Raw genomic sequence first — 24,314 nt, 5'->3', positions numbered from 1 at the left:
CAACGTCATTGATTTCTAGTTATGTCACTGTTATTATGCAGTATAGGCATGGATTAACAATGTTTCTGAGTCCTAGACTAGCAGACAGATCCTATGGCCTCATGAATATTTGCATCTCTTCTGTTCTTTCCCTTGATCATTAACTTGTAAAAGTTCTGTTACAGATTCTAAATGTAATATGCAGTATACTGATGTACATGCAGGTGTACGTTGTACATCTGATATGGATTTCTTTTTAATCGATGAAACCAAGTGAAAGGATCTCAAAGTGATTGATAATCTCCAGGGACTCACCAAGGCCAGTGAAGCCATAGTTAATGGGTAAAGAGGGGAGGTTTCCTACAAGAAGGAAAAGAGATATATTCTGATCAGAACTTCCATATTTGACAATTTTTATTTTAAAAGAAACTATTAAAAACAAGTCAGCTCACGATTGTCCAAAGTTATACTCTATTGTCAAGTCGAGCAGTGGTGATCGGGTTATCTAATGCCCATCTAAATCCTTGGCCAAGGTTGATTAGAGGCATGCTTGCCTATTTTGGATCACAAAGAGGTCGGTGGTGCTAGCTGACAAAGCAATGGTTGGTGGAGGAATATCCTCAACCTTGCCTATTGCTGAGCGGACACTCTAACACCAGTAAGCTCGGATGTCTGGACTATAGTGCCTCAAGCCGAACCCGAGGTAGGGAGGACCTTTCTTGAAAAGATTGTGTGGGGATAATATAAGGTCCACGGTTGGGAGGTTAAGCTGGTGTCAATACTTCTCCTCTTCTCCGAAAGCCGAGGCTTGTACAACATGTCCACAGCTATTTCAATTACATGTATGCAATCTGAATTCTTATCTACTTCCCTGTTTACTTATCAGCATAAATTTCATTTCTAGTTTTCCTTCCAATTGAATAAAAAGAAGTTAGATTATATTATCTTTCTTATAGTAGTAGCCATTATCATGATAATACTTTCTAGATGTAGATATATGTTCATTTCCTTCATGTTATCATCTTAATGTTTATAATTTTTAGGGCACAATTTTCTGTTTATAGTATAGGGCAAATAATTTGAGACCTAACCCTAGGGCACAATTATCTATTTTCAGCTTTGGGAAAATTTGTATGTTACATCATTTGACAATGCCACTTAGAAAATGTGACAAGGCTGGTCATGACAACAAGAAAGTGTGACAAGCAAACACTAAATGAAAAGCATAAGTCTTGTCACATTTTAAGGTGTCAATGCCTCCCAAAATAAGTGACTACGTGGCAGTGGTAGATAAAGAGTGCAACAAGGATGTTAGTCCCTTAAAATGACAATCAAATTCCCATTTTCAGTCAGAAAGAAAAATTAACTTGAACTCCTATGGTATCGTCATCCTAGTTAGCCATTTGTGAAACAAAGGCAGATTTTAAAGCATGGGAGAGCCTATTTTAGGCAGTTTTTACTGTTGCAGAGTAAAGTGATTAGGATTGATTTCAAACAATTATTTGATTTTTATTTTCAGCCCTAGAAGCTACTATTGAAAGCTATAAAATGTGTCAAAAACACATTGTGATAGGGCTAGAGAGTTGATTGATGCCAGACTTATGCTGCAGAGACTGCCATTGAAACTTAAATTCAAGTCATTGTGTTTGTGTTTAGTGAATGACGGTGAATGTAAAGCTTAAACTACAGAAACTGTTTAATTCTTCTTGTTTTTCAGTAATTGTTAAACTTACATTTGCAATTTCCTTTACTGAATTGAAAACTTGGTCAAACTTCGTGTCGATGCCAATTGTTCATAAGTAAATAAATTTGATCATTGGTTTAGTTAATTACGCTTGTTCATTTAAAATTCCATATGGTGATCCAGTGATGTTAATACAGTGATGTTAATACGGTGGTCTCTAATTTAGCCAATAATTTGCATATGTTCGTGTTATTCAGTTGATTTTATATTTGCAGTTGTCCACGATTCTTTGTTTTAACTGGTAAAAAATTGTGTTGTCTTTGCGATTAGTTGACTTGTCCTCCTTAAATCTAAAAATCTTGCTGCAACCTTGACGTTTCAGCATTGCATTGAAGGCCAAAAAACATAGTCAATGTAGATGCTTACATTTCATACCACATTTCAAGGGACGACTTGTACAATATGTATATATATTTGTCAAACCAAATTCCTTTAATTTAAGTCTAGTCTCAAGAAGCTTTCCCTTATAAATTGAGTAATAGTTCTACCGTAAACATAATTCCACTTAATGTTGTCGTGAAAATAAAATTTTAAACACTAACAAATTTTATTTTATTTAATATACATAAATGTTTGCCCACTTTTTGGCCAAGTTCGAATTTCAGTTGGAGCCTCAAATGGTCTCGCCCAGTCAAAATCTGGATAACCTGCAGCCAAATCGCTCATAGCAGTGGCTCTACTTCGAATTTTCTAAATGGTAATCGTAGGTATCCAAGCCCAGCCGTCAACTTCTAATCATCTATCTCGAGAAAAAATTTAAAATGAATTTCCATTGTTTATGTAACTTCCGGTAACGGAGCTCAATGCTAACAATTTATCAAAGCAAAAAGATTAGCTAAAAGAAGAACGCTTACAAATGAAGAGGGCTGAACTGCAGAGCCCGTGCTTGAGGATGAAGAGAGTGCAGAAGGTCAGGGGTGATGAAATGGGGGAGACCCTTCCTGGTAGCCAGCAATAAGCAAGGAGTGTCCAACGAAGTGGCCGTACGCCCCGGGTAGAGTTGTCCTGTTCTGGCTCGAGTGCCATTGTTGCATGTTGTCACAATGAACCTCATCCTTTGGAAGCAATCTTTGTCACTATTGCCTCCGAGTACCAGGTCCTTCGAATCCCACGCCACAATTGAGATTGGCGAGAATCCCTGCATAGAACGGTAAAACTGTAACAGTACCCTAACGGAAAATATTTGTTCTCAATGTGTTTTCTAGGTAGAACCAACTCTCACCAACTTCGTTGCGAGACCCGGCGTTGGAAGAGGCCAAAGGAGGCTTGGGAAGAGAGAATTTGCAGATTTTGCAATTCTTGGAAAGTGGAAAATTGAGCAATTGGGGGGGCTCATCATTAGTCTACACAAGAGGCGAACAGCGCTACTTAAGTCTGCTTGAGTTGTCTTGTTGTCCCATAGGCTATTTTTAGCTTCGTGGACGTTAAAATTTTATCTATCTATCTATCTAGGTTAATCAATTTTAATAAACTAAAACTCCTAATTTAGATTAATATAATCAACTAAATTAAAAAACAAGAGCTCTTGTGGAGCTTGAGTCCCTTCCTTTTGTCCAAAATGCATGATATTGGTTAAAGCATATTGGTCAGGAGTAACATAGTAATTGAATGCAATGATATAATATGATATGATAGATTTTAATGACGTCCACGAGAATAAGGTAGTCTATGAGACCCATGCAATCACCCTCCCGAGTTCGGAGCGGAACTAGTCATTAACTAATAGTTGTATGAACATGTATATTTGGCTCTCTATTGTGTACGTTATGTTTTGTTTAGCATTTTCTTCGTGATTATTTTTAAAAATATAAAATTTGGTATGGTGAGAAGCATTGGGGTAGGCATCTATCATTGATGTGACAAAGTAGATTAGAAGGAAGCATTTATTAGTCCTGCCTATCTATAGGTGGAGATTATAGTTTTCACTTGCTTCTTTACAATTAATTTGTGTTTTAAAAAATGTGCTCAAATCATTTAACCTATGGTTTGGTGAAATAATTCTATTAAAATGAAGTTCTATGTATTTATTATTGTTTTATGATTGGCTATGGTTGTTTTTGCTAGTAGTCTTTTCTATTTTTAGCTTTACAAAATTTTAAAAATGTTAAACAGTCCACCTAGTTAAAGATCTTGGGCAGCTGGAAACCTTCGAATAATTCACGTGGCTTAATATGCTTTAATATTTTGTATGCATGCTAGTCATCTTATTTATTTGTGTTTTCTTAAGTTAGTTAGTGGGGAGAAGCGATGTAGATGCAGAAATACACAAAAATGAAGGAGGTGATAAACAAGGCCAATTTAAATACATACTTCTCAGGAGCAAAATTGTGAGAGCATGGAATGAAGTTTCTAGCGGGAGTAGGAAATGTACAAAATGTTGTTTTCTTTTGTACTAAATGTTGTTTTCTTTTGATGCTATTGGCCCTCAAAATGAGACAGAGAGTTATGTTCTCATCGTACTCAGTATTATTATTGACAGATTGGAAGTTATTAATAAAACAGAGTAGAGGAATCATGTGATATTTGAAGAATGTTTATCTTACTCCCAAAAATAAATACACAAATACCCAAATACAGTATTAGGGTTTAGGGTTGTACCATCTTAAATCATTTATATTTCAAGAATAGAAAAAAAAAAAGTTTTAATTCATTTTTAATTCCTAAGTATTGACAAAGGAGAGATTTTTTTGGTCCTCCCTAGACTAAAGTTTTCAATGTCTTACTTCCTATTAATTCATGTTTCCAAAGAGTACAAAATTATTTTAACCTATGTCTATTAGAAATTCCTCCACTAAAATTGCATTTTTGACATTTATTCCCATTTTGTAATTGGTTGCACCAGTTTCTCCCAATAGATTTTTCGTTTTTCAATTTACAAAAATTAGTAAATCAACCTCAATCTTTCTGGAAGATGCTCCTCTTCACACGAATTCTACATGTGTTTCTATCTAGTAACCATTCAAGGAGGATATGTTAAAAAATGGAACATTTTTATGACACGTATTCTTTCATTCTTTAGAGTTTTATTCTTATCAATGAAATTACTGCCCAACATGATTGTTGTGCAAGTAAAGCTTTGGATACATCAAGTGTTTCATTAGGTTTTTTTGAAGAAGCCAAGGTGGACCATAATGCTTCAAGTGTAATTTTGATTTGTGGCTATACTTTATCTTTCCTTATTTCTGGATGCAAATCATATTTATTCAGCACATTCAATATCAGATATTTTATTGCCATGATTTAAATTAAGTGTGTTTTTTCTTATGGTTTTTCTTTTCTTTACAACAATAGTTACTACTGTTTCGTACAGTCCTCCCTGTTTTTATAGAAATGGTCTAGTTGTCAAGTAAAAAAAAATCAGAGTTTGTAGATCTAGATGTGGAAAGGTAACCAGACAAATAGATATCTTTATTGAAAATAAGTGCACCAGTCAAAAGTTTGAGAATATCTTGACTGTGGCCAATGATGCCAATTGGTGTAAGCTCTAGCCTAATAAATTTTACATAAGTTTTGTTTTATTTTCTTCTAGAGAACTTATGGTTATTGCATTCTGTGATTGTCTAGTATCTATATTTTGACATTAAATAGGATTTGACTTTTCATGGTTTATTCGACTCTTTCTTCTTTACAGAGGAGATCAAATAATGTTTCATTCATCAGCTATAGGAACTTCAATTGAGTAGATCTAGATGCCTGCAATAAAGTTCCCAATAAGTTATCACTATTAATTTTATGTCGTGTTTTGTTAGTGATATTGCTTATTTTCAAAATTTTAATTGTTTACATATTTGTTCCCCACTCTTGGTGTAGCCTGGTATGGATGTTATTGTGGATGTTATTGGAATTGTTTCTATTTTTACTAAGGGTTTTCTTGGAGTAGTTGCATGAGCTTGTGGTCTATAACGTACAAAGGTAATTGATACCATTCCTGTAGAAGTTGATTTGGAATTTTTTTAATTGATGAATTAGATGGTATTATAGTCGTGTTTAACATGGTTTGGGTTGTAGGAATTATAAAAGATTTTGCATTTTGCTTTCAGGATTATTGGTAAATGGGTATAGTTACTATATTCTCTATTTGTAATGTAGGAACTGGAATTGTTGAGATTTTATATAGGCAATTTGATAGACTGGCATGCTAAATTGATACAAGGTTAGGTAATATTTTTCCTTGTTGTAAGCCAATACCTAATTTGCATCAAAATTATTGGAGATGTATGCTCCAACATACAACTACCCTAGCTTGATTTTTTCTCTTCATATAATTTTATGATGGAAGATGACAATCTTGTGATAGGTAAATTGAGATTGCATTGAGATTTGAGTTCTTAGCGCATTAAGATTTTACAAATTTTATATTTATTCACTGATTTTCATACCAACGGTGATAAGGAAAATCTAGGTATGCTGCCAACGTCAAATTCTATAATAGGATAAATGTTTCAAAGTGGATATTTGATTTAATAATGTGAAGGTGAAAACTCTATAATTCATATTGTTGACCTTATAAATTTCTAGCAAGGAGGAATTTTCTAAGAAATCTTGGGCAAATGGATTGTTATAACTTATCTCAAATATTATGGAAGTCTAGCTAATTTCATTTGAATGAAAATGACTCAGCTATGGAGTGTCCCTAAAGTATCATCTGCCACATTTGGAAAAAGAACCACAATGACATTAAAATCATAAGTTATTATCATTTTGTAGACATAATTTGTTGAAATATATTCTCACAATCAAAGCCAATTTCATTCATACTTAACAACGGAACTCATCACAATTATTTGAAGGTATCTAATTAGGAATTGTTCTTTAATCTGAGGTTCAAGTCAGTTATTATTTTCCAACAAGGCTTTAAAAAGGTTTCATGCAGGAGCATCCTGGGTCTAAGAGCAATCTTGCATCACCCAAAAATATTTTTCATTTTAATAGTCTTTTCTATTTTAATAAGGACTAGCAGATAGGGTGGTTACTATTTATGGGAACTTGCTATTTTTAGTAAGTTTCTCATACAAGCTCAAAATGTTCTCATTTTCTACATGAAGGTTCATTTTGGAATTATAAGCCTACCATAAAAATCTCATTGCTCCAGTTTAAGTATAAGAGAAGTTATTGAGGATTTTTGATGGAAAAATTTGCAAAAAAATCTTCAAGCTCACTATTGGAGGCCTTAGAGTGCCCGGATGAGGTCTGAAAACTTGATGGAAGGGCGCTAGCATGGTTTTGAGCTTGTAGATCACGAGCTGGCATTTCTAAAAAGTGGTTATAATAGCCAATCAGAGCAATAGTTGGAGATTTATGGCCTTTCGAAGTTGGGCTACCAAAATATCTAAAATAATTTGTCAAAGATGTATTTAGTTGACTTTATATAGTCTATTGGCTCTAGGTATTAAGTTTGAGCATCTAGAACCTTCTCAGGTGGCATAAAATTGCCTATTTAAGAGAGGCTCGAACATTGTCTAGGACAGCTCTAGGTGATAGTTCACAGCTTGTCTTGTAGATTACTGTAATGAAGGTGCCATGTGGGTTAGCACATTATACTTATGAATTCTGTAATTCTGCATTTGCAATGCAAATAAGAAGTCCATATTTTGTTCTCACATTCAATTATTGTTTCTTTGTTTCTGTAATGTGTTTGTGGTATTAAGGGGAACACCCTTCATCAAGTGGTATCAAAGCGTACCTTCATCAAGGTTGGGCACACATGAAATTCCAAGTGATAGGGTCCTTAGTTGGGGAAGTTATCCTTCTCCATTAAGTATGTTTAGCTAGAGTTGTAAATGAGTCTCCTCATTGTGAGACATGTCTCATATGTTTGTATGTATGTCTGTATATTATGGTTGATTGATTTTTTCTTGGATAATAGGGATTTTTGTGAGTTTGTTAATGACTTTATAGATGAAACTTGCTCTTGCATATCTGGCAATACCTTATGGTTTTTTTGTGAGGGGGTTACAGATAATTAGAGTTGTGTATTCTACATTTTGGCTCCTAATATAGAGTAAGTCCCCTGCAAAACAAATCAATAGAACTGGCCAATCCATCACACACCACTCATTAATAGGTATGTTAGTCCATACATTAAAAAAAAGTGGTATACCATAAACTATATCACTTTCTATATCACTTTCTTGTGGAAAACAAAACTAGTTGAAAATTGTCCAAGCTTGGTACCAAATAAGGGACACCCAATGCTATGGTGCTTCTCAGTCTCTCTAGGTGTGGTAGATATAGAAGATTCCCCTTTCTTTGTCTCATCCCCTATATGCACATCTCTTGTTATTGTACTTGCCCAATATCTCCCATAGTGAAGCAGCCTACCTTTCAAAGCATCCACTTCTAATCTAACATCATCAGTTCCATTTTACCTGAGCCTGTGATACCACATGAAATGCAAGCCTTTATAATAGTGTTTCCCAACTATTGGGGAAAAGGTTGATCAAAAATTCCATTGCATGGAACCCTTCATTTGCTAAGGAAATCATCTAACAATGCCACAAATACTAAATTTCAGGAAAGCTATGAAGTAGCAGTACATCTAGCCCTGTAATAAAATCTCATTAAGGCATGAACATACATTAAAAGAGAAACAAGCTAAGAGTAAGTTCAAAGACCCTCAACTAAGTATGAGAAACACCTACTCCAATCTCTACTACATGTAATTTTAGTTTGTCAACATCAATATGCTTGTGTTGGATTTTCTCCATGCAAAAAAATGTTCTGAGGTGAAGAAAGTTGGTTGTTGGAATTGTGCTTAAAGATTTTATTAGTAATCATCATTGGAAGAAGGCTTAAAGATTTTATTAGTAATCGTCAAAACATGAGCATTGGTTTAAAAGTAAAAGTGAAAGTCCACAAATAATATAGATTCACTTGGCATTTTGAATAGTATTAAATAGTGTTACATCAATAAGAATAAAAATGATGTCTTTGATATGATTTAAAATAGAATTCCATCTAGTGTGCTAAGAGATATGGTGTGAGATGGCAAGAGAGACACAATGATGGTACTTTAACAGATTTGATGTTCTTGAAGACCTTGTGCAGGAGGAAGGTATTCTAGGTGAGCTTTCTTTTGGGGATAAGGGCCTGCATGAAGTTCAGGAAGATGAGACAAAGGGGGAGCTTCAATTACTATTACTGGAGGATCCTCAGAGTGTACAAATTGATATGGATTTACCTCCTTAGGTTCAGGATACCAGGGAGCCCCAAGGATCACAGGTTTTGATGAGTTCAAGTGTGGTGGTTCCAGATCCCCCTGTTCCCAAGGGGGCCGCAGAGTCAGCTAAGGGTGGAAAAGCCCATCCTACTTTAGGGTTACAACAGAAATCCTTCAAAAAGGGGTCTCTAGAGAAATCGTCCAAGAGTGGTAGAAAGACGGATCAAGAGAGGGTTAAGATTATGGGGGACACTTTGGTTGAGTCTGGGTCTATGCGACCCATTGATTCCCACTTCACCCACCCCCATAAATGATTATTTTATCATGGAATGTACGGGGGTTGAACAACATCCCTAGACAAAAGGCTATTCGTAAATTAATTGAATCTCAGTTACCTAATGTGGTCTTTATTCAAGAAACTAAGCTTTCTATGGATGATTTGGCCAGTTGTGCTGCGCATATCTGGCCCTAGGGAAATTGGCAGGGGGTGGGAGCTCGAAACAGTTCAGGTGGGGTTGCTTGCTTCTGGAACCCAAGAAAATTTCTTCCCTTATGGTGGATTTCTAGTCGATCCTCTATCTCTTTGGTTGCATCCTATTTGGCGACTGGGGAAAGGTGCCTTCTATCTAATATTTATGCTCCTACAGATATTGTGGGAAAATCAAATATATGGGCTCATATTAGCCACATTCGGGCCATGGACCCATTTCTTCCATGGATTATGGTGGGGGATTTTAATTCTATTACTAGCTTAGATGAGAAACGGGGAGGAGTTGCTAAGTTGGACCCCTCTACAAATATTTTCAGGGATATGATTGACTCTTTGCATCTTATTGATGTGAAGCCAACTAATGGTGTCTTTACATGGAATAATAGGAGGTGTGGTGAGGAGGCTATCTCAGAAAGGCTTGATAGATTCTTGGTTTCCTGTTATTGGATGAACAACAGGTTGAGCACTAACTCTGAAATTCTTGATTGGAGAGGCTCTGATCATTGGCCTATCAAGCTCTCGGTTACTGCTTATGGTGTCACCAAGAACCCTCCCTTTAAATTTCAGTTAATGTGGTTACAAGATCAATCTTTGCAAGATCTTATGATGGACTGGTGGTATGAGGGGATGCCTACCCATGGGATGGCAATGTTTACTTTTTGTAAGAGGCTTTAACATGTTAAGTATAGGCTTAAGAAGTGGAATAAACAAGGTTTTGGGAACCTACAGGCCCAAAGGATAGCTGCTTAGGCTAATTTAGATAGTATCACTTGGTTGATTAGGGATCAAGGGAGGACCTTTGATCTAAGTGAAGCAGAGTCTACGGTGCTTAAAGGATTAGAAGAGTGGGAGCTTCATGAGGAGATCTTTTGAAAGCAAAAATCTCGTATTGATTGGCTTCAGGAGGGGGATAGGAATGTTGCATTCTTTCATAACTCATTCAAAGCTCGGAGATAGGGGAATTCTCTACCCTCCTTAATCTCACCCGAAGGGATTCATCTTTCTTCCAATATTGACATTTCCAGAGCTGCAGCCAGCTATTTTTCAAATATTTTTTCTAAGGAGGATCTTGATGCTAGGGCTGAGGAGAGGGCAATCTTGGATGGTATTCCTCACTTGGTCTCTGCAGAGATGAATGAGGCCCTCTTACATCCTATTTTGTTATCTGAGGTGGAAAAAGTGGTGTTTAACATGAAAAAGGGTAAGGCTCCAGGCCCTAATGGATTTTTGATTGAGTTCTTTCAGGAATTCTGGGAAATTATTAAGTTAGATCTCCTTGAGGTGGTTCAAGAGTCTCATAGGAATAAGCAGATGCCCAAGTCCATGAATTCTACTTTTTTGGTTCTTATACCTAAGCAGGAAGGGGCTAATCAGTTGACTTAGTTTAGACCTATTGCACTTTGTAATGTTGTCTATAAGATCATCACCAAGCTGATTGCGGAGAGACTTAAGCCACTTCTTAGCACTCTGATCTCCCCAGAGCAGGGGGGTTTTGTTGAAGGAAGACAAATTTTGGATGGTGTGGTGGTTACAATGGAATCTATTCATTCTATGGCAAATTTGAAGGAGAGGGCTATGTTCATAAAGCTTGACATGGCTAAAGCTTATGATCAAGTGAGTTGGGAATTCTTACAGAACGTTCTCTTGACTTTTGGTTTTGCTGAGGAATGGGTTAATTGGATTCTGAGTTGTGTGACCTCTGCTTCCTTTTCTATCATTATAAATGGGCAACCATTAGATTTTTTCAGTTCCTCTCGAGGACTTCGGCAAGGGGATCCTTTATCTCCTTATTTATTCATTATCATGGTAGAGGGTCTTGGTAGATTTATCAAATCTCAAGTAAGGTGTGGCCTTATCCATGGGTGGAGTTGGCATGACTCTCTCCCTTCCTATTCTCACCTTTAGTTTGTGGATGATACTGCATTGATGGGTATGGCCAGAGTTAGTGAAGGTATAAATTTCAGGAGGGCCCTTGACATTTATCTGAAGGCTTCAGGTCAGTGTATTAATGATGACAAATCTTCCATCTTTTTCTTCAATACCCCCCAGCCTATTCAAAACAGAATTGCTAGGATTTTCAGATTTCAGATTGGTGTTCTTCCCCTTTTATATCTTGGAGTCCCCTTGGTTTTGGGATCTCAGTTTAGAGGGTATTGGCAAGGAATTTTGGATAAATTTCGGAGTAACGTCAGTCATTGGACGAATAGGTGGCTTTCTACGGCTGGCAGAGTGATTCTTCTTAAGACTCTGGTGCAGTCTCTACCTATTTACAGGTGTTGTGTGCAAGTTCCCCCTTCCACCTTTGTTAGGGATTTTGATGCTCTTTCTTGGTAGTTCCTTTGGTCTGGTACCCTTCTTTCATCAAAGTGGAGTTTAGTTAAGTGGGAGTGTGTTTGCAGACCAAAGTTTGCTGGGGGTCTGGGTCTTAGATCCATGGCACTTGTTGTCACAGCTCTTGCTGCTAAGCTGTATTGGAGGTGGTGCAACAACCAACACTCAGATTGGGCCAAGATTCTTACTCACAAGTATTTTCCTGGTGCAAATAGTTTAGAGGTGTCGTGCCTGGCTTTGTTGGATAAAGGGTCTTGTGTCTGGAACACCCTCAAGAAGGGCGCTCAACTAATTAAGGAAGGCCTCTTTTGGATTTGTAATGGAGGCTTGGATGCTCTTTTTTGGTAGGATTCGTGGGATGGCCATCTGCCCATGATCTCTTGTTTTCCCCAGCTTCAGTCTCTCTGCCACATTTTTCACTAATGCTGGCTGGTTTAAGGTGGAGCATTTTAAGACTATCAAGCGTTTGGGACAGTTGGAGGTGACTTGTTGGAGGGAATCTCAAGAGTGGCCTGTCGGTGGCTCTGAGGAGGATCGTTCTCTTCTTGCTCATGTGCTGGAGGGTAGGTTTTGTAGCTCTCTTAAGGGGAGGGATGTTCTAGCTTGGGATCCTAGTCCAAAAGGAAAATTCTTTGTGGCTCAAGGCTATGTGGTGCTAGATAGGAACCTACATGGAACAACTGAAGTGCATTGGTGGAAGAAGGTTTGGAATAACTTTTCTTGGCCCAAATGTAATTTTTTCATATGGTTGCTAGCCTAGAAGAAATGTCTTACTTGGGAGAATCTCCACAAAAGAGGCTTTCAGGGACCTTTTGTTTGTTCTCTATGTTTTCATAATGAGGAGTGTATCTCTCACTTATTTTTTCTCTACCCCTTTTCGAAGGATATTTAGCATAGATGGTGGGAGGCTTGGAATCATGGTTGTATTCATGCAACTTCTCTCATTGACTTTTGGGTAAGTTTGGGCAGACCTCCAGCAAAGACGTCTTTCTTGCAATCTGCCTGGATGGTCGGGCCAATTTTTATTCTTTGGAACCTTTGGTTGGAGAGGAACCACAGGATTTTTTGTGACTCTAAGTTAGATAGCCTGCAGCTGTGGAGGAAGATCCTTAGTAGGCTGCAGGAGACTATTTCGGCTAAGTGCAACATGTCCAAAAGTATAGATCCTGGGGAACAAAATATTTATGAGGAATTTGAACCTGGATGGCGATAATCGGGGATGCACTCTTGGAAAATGATCAAGCCATGGCAAGCAGCGTGTTTGTAGGGATGGGCGATGGACCCCTCCCCCAGCTGGGATCCTGAAGATTAATACAGATGGGTCTTCTCGGGGAAATCCTGGTCATGTTGGGATTGGGGCTGTAGATAGAAGCAATGATGGTGGTGAGATTTTTATGATGTCCATTTATAAGGGTCAACATTCTAATAATCTGATTGAGGCCCTTGCTATCAAGATTGTTGTGGAGAGAGGTTGCTCTTTAGGCTGGAAAAAGATCATATGTGAGTCTGACTCATAGATTGTTGTTGATGTGTTGAATAACCAGAGCTTGGAGAATGTTAATTGGCGATTAGCCTCTTTGGCCAAACAAATTCTGAGTTTATGTAGTTCTTTGGATTATGTCTCCTTTCGTCATATCCCTCGCGAATGGAACCGAGTTGTGAATTGTTTGGCGAAGTGGGCTTCAGAGAACGTGGATAGTTGGGATATTAATGGAAGGGATGAGTTACCTTGGGAATACTGTGAGATTGTTGATCAGTTGATATTGGAAGTCAGGAATATATAGTGTTGGTGTGGGCCTTTGGCCTTTGTTTTGTAATCTGGATTTGAGTGAATAAATTTTTACCCCTTTTCTCAAAAGAGATATGGTGTGAGATTGTGGGAGGTGACAAGAGGAGAGACAGAGACAAAGTAATTAAAGAAGATTTGTTTTGCCCAATAGATCTAACATGGCTAGAAAGGGTTGTCACATGGAGAAAAAATCATTGAATACCAGCTCAACAGAATCATGAATATTGAACCACATTTTTTGGAAATAAAAATTGTTTTAAAATACCACAAATAAATTGCATGACATGTTAATTTTGTTTTTACGAAGCTAGGATGTCTAACACAAAAAATACTATGGCCGAAATTTAGTTCTTTATTGCGTGTCTTGAAAATATGCTCCTAAATGAAAGTGGTATTGCATGCAACTCTTTTATGTCCAATACTAAGTAATGTTTGTAATGTTTGTATGTAAATTATAGTTTAATTACATGCATTTTATTATCATTTTTAAAACTATTTTTATAAAAAAAATTGCTTTCAATTATCGCAAGTTTTAGGGATTGGAATTTTGATAAAAGAAAAAAAGTCATGAAATGAAGTCAAGTTTTATATCCTTCCATCTATCCTTGAACAATCTCTCTCTCTTCCATCCCACCTCTTTTACCCCACTTTTTACCACTCTTCCATCTCACCTTTTTCACCCGACCTTTTACCTAAAATCTTATTCCTCTAGGTGGGCAACAACACAACTCTTGTTAAATATGTAAAATGTAGAATTGTATCTTTGAAAAGAAACAAAATAATCAAATGTAATAGTATTATACATTTTATGTGTGGATAGCCATCTAAATTTTAACTTGAAAAAATATAATGCATATAAATATTAGAATTCCAATAGCCCTTACAAAAGAACGTAATAATTGAAGATAGACAAGTGTGAATCTTCAGAATTTGTAGTCATCTAAAATTATATAAGTTTAAAAGAAAAGTTGCAATGGTTAGAATTTCATTAGTCTCTAAAAAGTAAAAACAAGTCAATTTTTCTATTTCTAATATCGAATAATAAAATAAAATAAAAAAATAAAATAACAAGTTAATTTTTTCTAATTATTTTTTTATTTCAATATTTTATTCACCTCTTAAATCAAATAAAAAACTAATAAAACAATAACTCGAGCTAACATTAATTATTATTATGTATTGTGATTAATTATTATTATAATTTATTAATCTAAAGTAAACTCGAACCTGAGACCTCTTAAATAAGAGGGTTACAATTTATGTTGAATTATAGGCTCTTGCCTAACATGCTAAGATTATTATCACTATGTGTATTTTCAATATAATATTTAATTTACTTCTTTTAATTAATAAGTCAAAGAATTCTACAAATGAGTAGGTAATAAGAAAACTTAGATGACTTTAACAAAAATAATATGCTTCTTTAAATGATAGAATCCATGCTATTTATTGTACAATCCATATAATTTTTTATTTATTTATAAAACTAAACATGTACATTCCAAGAAAAGCGAGAAGGGATGAGAAGCTTCTTTAGCAAATTGATAAATTGCAGTGAGAAAATTCTTAAAATAGAGAAGGGAAGGCACTAGACAAAGTAGAAGGATGTGTGGTAATAATGGAGAAGATGAAAAGGGTATAAAAATCCTGAAAACTATTGTAAGGTGCTACTCTTATTATGCATTGAAATACGGTGCTACTCGTCATCAATTTTGAATAGCTTTCATTTTATAGACGTACACCAACACTTGTTCTTTCCCCCAATTGTAGTGGACGCATCACTCCAGCCATACAAATAACATCGCTAAACACTTTCAAAATCTCACTTTGCATATACATTATATCTTGTCTCAAGAGGGTGATTGCATACTCGCTTCTCAGCATATGAAGTAGCTCTGCATGCCTTAGTATCATTTTCATAGAGCAATCATGAATCTCTATGAATTGGCAGAAGTTGAACATTTCCCTTATTGTGTGGAACAACACCCATGAAATTACAAATTTGGAAATTGAATATGTTGTCCTCAAAAATTTGAGAGATTGAATTATTGGTATTTTTGTATTAGAAAAATAATATAACCCTTAGGAAAATTGAGACACCAATCAAAAATAAGAAATTGATGACTAAAAATTAATTTAAAAATAAAACAATTCTAAACTTTAGAAGTTGAATAATTTTTGCTATAAAAATTAATTCACCAGAACCAATTGAAAACATTAGTTCCCTACCTATAAATAGGGAGGGACTAATAATAATAATAGTAAACTAAGTAGATAAATAAATATTATGTGTAGGAGATTAAATTGGAATTATTATTTTTTAATTGAACGAAGCTTAATTCAAAAGTGGTTGGAGTTTCTGCCTAATACAAAAGATAGCAATGATTGTTTTGGATGAACATGGAGATGGGAGAAAAAAATTGATAAATTGAGAACTACTTTGTAACATGGAATACATGTAAAGATTGTGAAAAAGTGAGAAACAAACATGCAATGCATGTAAAGATTGTGAAAAAGTGAAAAAACTTTAACAATGAAGAATTTGAAACAACTAATGAATGTATAATTAAAAAAGAAACAATTAAAAGAAAATCAATACACAAATAATTAGAAATGTAAATGAATAGCACAACAATGCTTTACTTCAATCTGAGTACAATCTATTTGGAGGATAGACTCCAAAATTTGTATTGCAAACATTAAATATACATGGTAACTTAGATATCATATAACAAGTCTATAATTTAAAATATATGCTCTTGCAAAACCTATGTATGAACCAACTCAAGTTTACTTTGAATAACTGAATTCTAGGCTTTTCAAATAATATTCATAAAATACCTTATTACATATTGATAAATACATTGGTAATTGGGAAAAGTGTCATGCATTGTCATGTGCAATGATGCACTAAAGACTAACACTAAGACAACATAAGATTATTATTGCATTCTTTATGCATTGATGGGCCTAAAAAATTAGGCGCAATCACTCTTTATCCTAAACTAATACAAACTGATTATAATAAGATGTTTTAAATTACTGACTAAAGAGATGGTAAAATAGTTGTGGAATTGCAACTTAGCATCATCTTTCTACACAGACTAGTTAATAGACATTTGGTAGCTATTAAAAATGTAACATAATGAAAAATGGTGTAATGACCTTATTTTGGAGGCTATCAATAATCAAATTCGAACAACCATTAAGCACCCAATTAAATCTAAGTGGTGAGTTTTATCTTATAACACTTTTAGGGATTTATATGTTCTAGCCTAGATTTCTTATGTCCCTCTTCTATTATCTCAAGGAGAGCATGAATTTACTTGTTGTAGGACGCTTGACACTAGAATTCCTCTGGTTTTACTTTGCCTCTCCCCACACAACACCATCTATCAACTCCCAAGAGTATAATAAGAAAAATAAGAAACTTAGCTAAGAACACATCTTAATTTCTTCACATTATATTCATGTATGAATATATTTATACTTCTTAATCATATTCTATATTTTATATATTTATAGCGTTATGACCAATTATAATATTTTGCAGACTACCCAAATCATACTTCTAAATTCCTTAACCTCTATCTCTATTCACTTATTTATTCTATTAATACTCTAGGCCACTCCATTTAACATATCGTTCTTGGCAATATGAATTAGCGGATTTCCTGTAATATGTCATCATTCAGGCGACTATGTATGATAATTACAAATCAGACTTACTAGTATGGATGGCCACGTGGGTTTGGAATTGATACACTCTTCATACAATGTCCTTGTCATGGGTTTGCTCAAATTGACCTCCTATTGAGATTTATGTCGACTGATGGGTTTGACTATTAATTGCCTTGACCCTTTATTTGATTAAATAATAATTGTTTTATCCACTTTTGATTGATTCAATTGGACACTTCTGCTAAAGACAACCAATCGACTACTTCTATCTCGCCCCCCTTTTTCTTGACGTAACACTATTGTACCCTATAAATAGGGTGACATGCACATGGAAAGACATCCCCATTTGTGATCCCATCACTTCATTAAAGAGTCAACATGCAGTCGATTTATTTATGAGAAACATAAGTGTAATTATTAGTGATTATACATTTGCATTAGTACTTTATTATTATTTTGAATAGTATTGTCATAGTTATATGCTAAACATTTGGATTGATTATTTAAAGTTATGATTTTAATATAAATCGATTTCAACTAATCAATTAATATTAAACAATATCCAATTTACTACACACACACATACATACATACATATATATACACATACATATACATACATACATATATATACATACATATATATACATATATACATATATATACATACATATATATATACATACATACACACACACACACACACACACACACACACACACACACACACACACACATATATATATATATATATATATGTATACATGCATACATATATATATATATACATATATATGTATATATATATATATATATGTATACATCCATATATATATATATATACATATATATATATATATATATATATATGTATACATCCATATATATATATATATACATATATATGTATATATATATATATGTATGCATGTATACATGCATACACACATATATATATATATATATATATGTATATATATATATATATATATATGGATGTATACATATATATATATATATATATGTATATATATATATATGTATGTATGTATGTATATGTATGTATATATATATGTATGTATGTATATGTATGTGTATATATATATACATACATACATACATACATATATATATATACATACATACATACATATATACACATACATATACATATATATATATATATATATATATATGTATATATATATGTATATATATATATATGTATGTATATATATACACACATATATATATATGCATGTATACATCTATATATATGTATGTATGTATATGTATATATATGTATATATATACATACATATACATGCATATACATATATATATATACATATGCATGTATACATGCATATGTGTGTGTATATATATATATATATACACACACACATATGCATGTATACATGCATATGTATATATATATATATATATATATATATACACACACATATGCATGTATACATGCATATGTATATATATATATATATATGTATATGCATGTATACATGTATATATATGTATGTATATATATATACATATGTATGTATATATATAAATGTATGTATACATATGTATGTATATATATATACATATGTATATATATGTATACATACATATGTATATATATACATACATATGTATGTATAGATATATATATATATACATACATATACTCTATATATATGTATATGTGTATATATATGTATATATGTATGTGTGTGTGTGTGTGTGTGTGTGTGTGTGTGTGTGTATATATACATACATGTGTGTGTGTGTGTGTGTGTGTAATGATATAAATCTCATCAAATGTGATTATTATTGAGTTTATATATAAATTGATATTAATATATTGTTAGGGGTTTGTTATAGTTCATTATTAATTATCTATCATTAGGGCTCATGACGAATGGTTTGCTTTACACAGATTAATAAATAAAAATTAGTTGAAGTCATCATAGATCCTTGCTTTGCCAAGATGTTAGATACATGTAGAATTTCTATTGGAAAGTTAGAGTGTGCAGCTCACAAACAATAGCCAAAGTAAATTTATAAGGTTCCATGCACATAATATATAGTCCATAATTATTTTTACATTTTGTGGTGACTTTGCTATCAAATTTTTGTATTATTTAGTAGGAACACAATAGTCAATAATAAAAAATAGACTATTTTTGTTGTTTGTACATTGTGCAAACGGTTGAAGGGTTTAGTGGATATGCAATTTACATAGAACAAGTACACAATCAGTTGGGCTCCAAAAAAAGCACACAAATGCTATCTAAAATCTAAAATTCAAATCACAATGAGATAATTATCACGCCTAATTGTTTAAAATCTTATGACTATGCAATCTTATGCTATGAAATTAGAATTAGCTCAAACATGTAAATGATAGACCCAAATAAGATTTGTATTTTGTAATTTTTCTGTCACATACTTCTAAGAACAAAACTAGGAACATGGCATCTATCTAAAATTGAATCGACTTAAAAAACATTTAATTGCTTTTGAGATTTGTTTTTTTAAAAGTAAACTTAGTAAATGACACAAGTGGTCTACATAGTTTTGGAAAAGAATTTAATTGGGGTTCGTTGGAGTTTTTTCATAGTAGAATGGAGTCAAGAACAAGAAATATGGTGGCAACAAGAAAAAGGCCAAGGGTAGCAAGGAACCCATAGATTGTCAGCTAAAATCTCGCACAAAAACAACATGAATAGTGGCCCAAAATACTATGGGGCTAGAATCCTATGGAGAGTTTAATCATTAAGGCAAAATCATTAAATTACGATAAAGAAAACCCTGAATGCCTAAATTTAGTAGAAACGCATCATTGAAATCAAAGCAATTTTAAAATAATAAAACAAACAAATGAAGAAACAAAATTGTTGTCAAATGAACCCCAAATATAATTTTTTTTAAGGCCAAGCAGGGGTTTAAAACAAATTAAATTCAAAGCTTGGCAACAAAAAAATTGAATGAAGCCTAATGCACTTATGTTGATTGACGTATGAAGTTCAAAGGATGATTGAAAATTTGAAAAATTGCAAAATTCCCTATCTTTGTAGCTACATGAACTAGACAAGAAAGATAAATTTATAAACATTTCTTAGAGTTGGCTCCTTACTCTACAATAGGAAAATATGTTGTCATTCCCAAAACCAATTTGGAAATGGAAAACTAAAGCATAACTAGATAATTATTACAAAAATGAAAAAATGTTAGCCAAGAAAGTTTACAATTAGAGTTGTAATGGACTTATAAAGATAAATAAAAAATTTGATAATATCACAAATGAAGCCAAGCATTATTCACATTATTTTTAAGTATTGAGTGATTATCGCTCATACAAACCTTCTCTGCAAAGAAATTTGCACTCGTGGTCTTCAATCTATAAAATTGTGGATAAATCTCATGACAACATTTATATTTAGTTAGGGTTTGCAAAAATTTAGGGAGAAATAAAGTAACTTTGGACATGACCCATGCATGACATCTTTCCTTTTGGAGGGTTGCAAGATAACATGTCTATTAGTAGACATGTTAATCCATAGAATAGATGCCAAAAATTATGGCAATTATTTCCCACGAGAATGAAAATTTCTATTAGAAAAATCCAAATGCCCAATGATAAAATAGAAATTTATTTTAAATAAATCATTTTAATAGGAATATTGTGCAAAACTTTAGATCAAGTGTTGTATGTGCATTTCCCAAGAAGCAGATTAATGTAGAATAGTGTATTGGAAACATAAGTGTCCTGCTAAGGTATGGACTAGTAATAATGAGTTGCAAGAGAATGAAAAATGAACTATTTATGAACAACTTAAGTTCTAAACAAAACACTAAATTTCGTTGGTACAAAAAGTCAAGTGAAATATATGAGTGGATCAAGAATTACATGTTATGAATTATTGAACAACATCAAAAGCACTCACTAAACAAAATTCTAACCTTAGCATGTACAATAGGGCAAGTGAAATGTATTAACTAATCAAGAATTGTATTTCAAATCTTAAGAGATTCTAGAGTTTTCTAGAACATGGTATATGTGTAACATGCATTTGTGTAAATTGATGTCTCATTACATCCAAAAGCTTTTTGGAGGCGTCCTTTTGTTGAGAGCACAGAAGAACAAATTAATAGCATAACAACACAATAAAATTGTAGCATTTCTACTACCTAAAATGTAATATGATTAGAAATTGAACATTTACTTTTTAAAATATGTAGCAAGATTGTTAGATATTGAATAAGAAACAATATTTCTAGATAGTTTACTACCCAAAACTTATTTCCATCCTAGTACATGGTCATTTATAGTAGGAAAATGAACAAAGATAACATTCCATTTCTTCTTAACATGATAGAAATCCTTAAAAAATGTGTTTCACACTTTTAGCATACTAGCAAAAAGGGCAATTAACTAGAACAAACTTTAAATATCTTAGTTGTTCCCTATGCAGGCAATTTACGATGTAAAATGTTCTATGTGAGAGTTGAGCATTAGCTTCAGCTTTAGTCTTCCATGCTTGAGCACTAAGATTTCTTTTTTTCTTTTCTTTTTTAATGTTTATCCTCACTTCTTCTTCAATTTTGGATATAACTTTATGTCTACAAGAAGTGGCAAATAAATCTTTTTTAGGTGGAAATAGGAAAAAAAAAAAGTTATTTTCCAAGTCAAAGCCAACCTTTGGAGATATGCAAAAAAGGAATCAATAACTACATGAGCACATGAGCAGATCTACAAGCACCAATGATTTGACGAATGTATGAAACCCTCTAGACTTATAATTTGGACTAAAATTCCTTTTAATGTGTTGTCACTCATCTCAATCAAGAGAACTAAAATCCCAATTATCAATAAATTATTGCACACCTTTCTTGAAAAAATATGAGGCTTGTTTAGGAAAAATAACAATGAGAGAAAGGTTGTGATAAAGCACCAGTTTTTTTCACCAATAATAAGGGTTAGCAAAGCTAAACCCCTATTGAAGGGAGATCTTCCATTTAAGAAAAATATACACATGTTACCAAGCTTTCCATATTGATTGTAAAGGAATGATGTTCCTAATCAAAAGGATGGAGCCATCCAAATATTAACAGTCTAATCCACACCTTGCAATTTTCTTTTTGCAGTAGTACTTGAGGAATGTGATGATGAAATAGGATTTTCCAAGTTTCATCACTAGTGGCCACTCTTATAATCTATTTTGTTGATAAACAATATTCTTGAGTCTTAGGATCCGAAAGACCTAACTCACCCTTATTTTTGGGTTGAATACAATGAGCACAAGATGACACTTTAAAACCTTATTTACCATCCCGATTAGTCTATAGAAATTGTCTTGATTAGTCTGTATAAATTGACTTACTATTTTATTAAGCTCTTCATATTCATTCTGTATGGTATGCAGCAAGAGAAATATTAGACATGAGAAACCAAAAAAAATTATTCGATACTTGAACTTTACTATCTAGTGATCAAAAAAAATTTGTTTCATTGAAAATCTTGGTTTTCAACTTTATAAGAACTAACTCCGCCTATTAGATAAGGAAACCCCCAAACCATAAGATATACCCAAGCATCTAGTAATACATTCATGTCTAATTTGTTTCCATTCTTTGGGAATCCAATTAGGATTTGGCATTTAAGAAAAAATATTTTATTATAGGCAACCTTAGATCCCAAGATATAATAGTATAGATTGAGGACTTTCATCACATAGATAATTTTGGTTTCAAAATTTTGAATAAATAATATACAATCATCAGTAAAATGTGAATTAGTAATGATTGCATCATTAGGAATATTTAAAAAAAAAAAAATTCAATTGATTATACTAGTATAACAAATAAACAAGAGCATTTTGTATTAACATTTTCATGTTACTAAAGTTTACAAAAGTGGATTAAAATAAAATACCATGAATTGGAAAAAAATGGCTTTACCAGCTTATTTGTGAAATAAAGCATAGTACTATGGAATGGAACTAGAGTTTCATTTGTATAGAACCAAAGTAGACACTTGACCAAAATAATCATTTTTTATGCGTAGGAAAGTAATTATTCCCCTCAAATCCTCCAATACATGTGTATGGTATGAATAGCACGATTTTGGGGAAACACAAATTGTTGGCCCTTGATTCCTTTTCTGAAAGAAGGATAAAAAATATGTTGCTCCATGTTCCTTTTTACAAGATTAAGAAATCTACCCCCATGACAAGGAGACGAGGGTGGAAGAAAACCACACATGAGATCTTCCATCATGATGAGTGGTAGATGAGAGTGGTTGGGGGGTCTTCTTAGAGGAGTTTTGGAGAAATTGGTAGGCTAATGTCCAATCTCCAATTTTGGAGACCACTAATGAAGTTAGGAGAAATGTTTTGGCTTCTTGTGATTATGGCCAAGGAAGTTAGAAATCTTGAAAAGGAGAGGAATATTGGTAGGAGAAAGCTCAAACTAGCCTTGTGCAAGCTTGGAAGAAAGGTTAGTATCCCTATTATGTAGTTCTTATGGCCATAGTAGAATATTGGTAATATGCTCTTGTATTTATGTTGTATTTTGTAGTGTAGTGTTACAAATTGTCTATTCTGAATTCTATTTTGGTGTATTTTTATCGTGTTGTGTTTTAGTGTTCATGTAGGTTTCTTGGCCTTCTCCTTTTATTTACTATATGTGTAAGGGTGTTACAAGGTGAGCCTCACCCCTAGGAGGAAAGAGAACCTTGTTGGGTGAGGGGTGTATGGAGGATGTATTTGGGTGGAGAGTTTCTTCTTGAGAAGGAGAGGGATGTCATATGTGTGTTATGGGCCCCATGTGTCACATTTTCTTAGGGGGCATAAGGGATTTTGCTTGGGAGTCATAACAGACGTGTATGAAATATTTTTGAAGGCATGTGAAAGTGTTGTGACCCTTGTGAAGAAGCCATGTTTTGTTACTGTGGTGTGGATTCTCCCCATTAGCTCATTTCCACCTACACCCTTTGAATGGATCAATAGCGATCTTAAGTGCAAGCCTTGGTAGGGGGTATTGTGTTGTAATGTGACATTTTGAATATTTTGTAAAAATCTTTGTGTGATTATGTATGTGTAAATGGCTGCAATATATGTGTTTCCCCACATACCTA

The 24,314-nt window shown here is 33.6% G+C and overlaps 1 protein-coding gene across 2 annotated transcripts in view; it reads right to left on the bottom strand.

Annotated features, from left to right (window-relative positions):
• The window catches only part of LOC149569014 (uncharacterized), a 299,791-nt gene extending 296,734 nt beyond the window's left edge, over positions 1-3,057 (bottom strand). The window contains exons 1-2 of one of the 2 annotated variants that reach the window (XM_089821826.1): positions 2,946-3,057; positions 2,578-2,861 (exon numbers count right to left, since the gene is read on the bottom strand). In XM_089821826.1, coding sequence (XP_089677952.1) covers positions 2,578-2,777 — 200 coding nt within the window. In that variant the 5' untranslated portion in view covers positions 2,778-2,861; positions 2,946-3,057. Of the gene's footprint in view, positions 1-2,577; positions 2,909-2,945 lie in introns of those variants that run through there. The other variant, XM_089821825.1, reaches the window with a different exon arrangement.
• Between the last annotated feature and the right edge of the window lie 21,257 nt (positions 3,058-24,314).

The sequence above is a fragment of the Cupressus sempervirens genome, chromosome 3, assembly GCF_028749045.1.
Source record: "Cupressus sempervirens isolate cs-2001-9-10 chromosome 3, ASM2874904v1, whole genome shotgun sequence".
NCBI lineage: Eukaryota > Viridiplantae > Streptophyta > Pinopsida > Cupressales > Cupressaceae > Cupressus > Cupressus sempervirens.
This window is presented reverse-complemented; position numbering and strand designations above follow the sequence as displayed.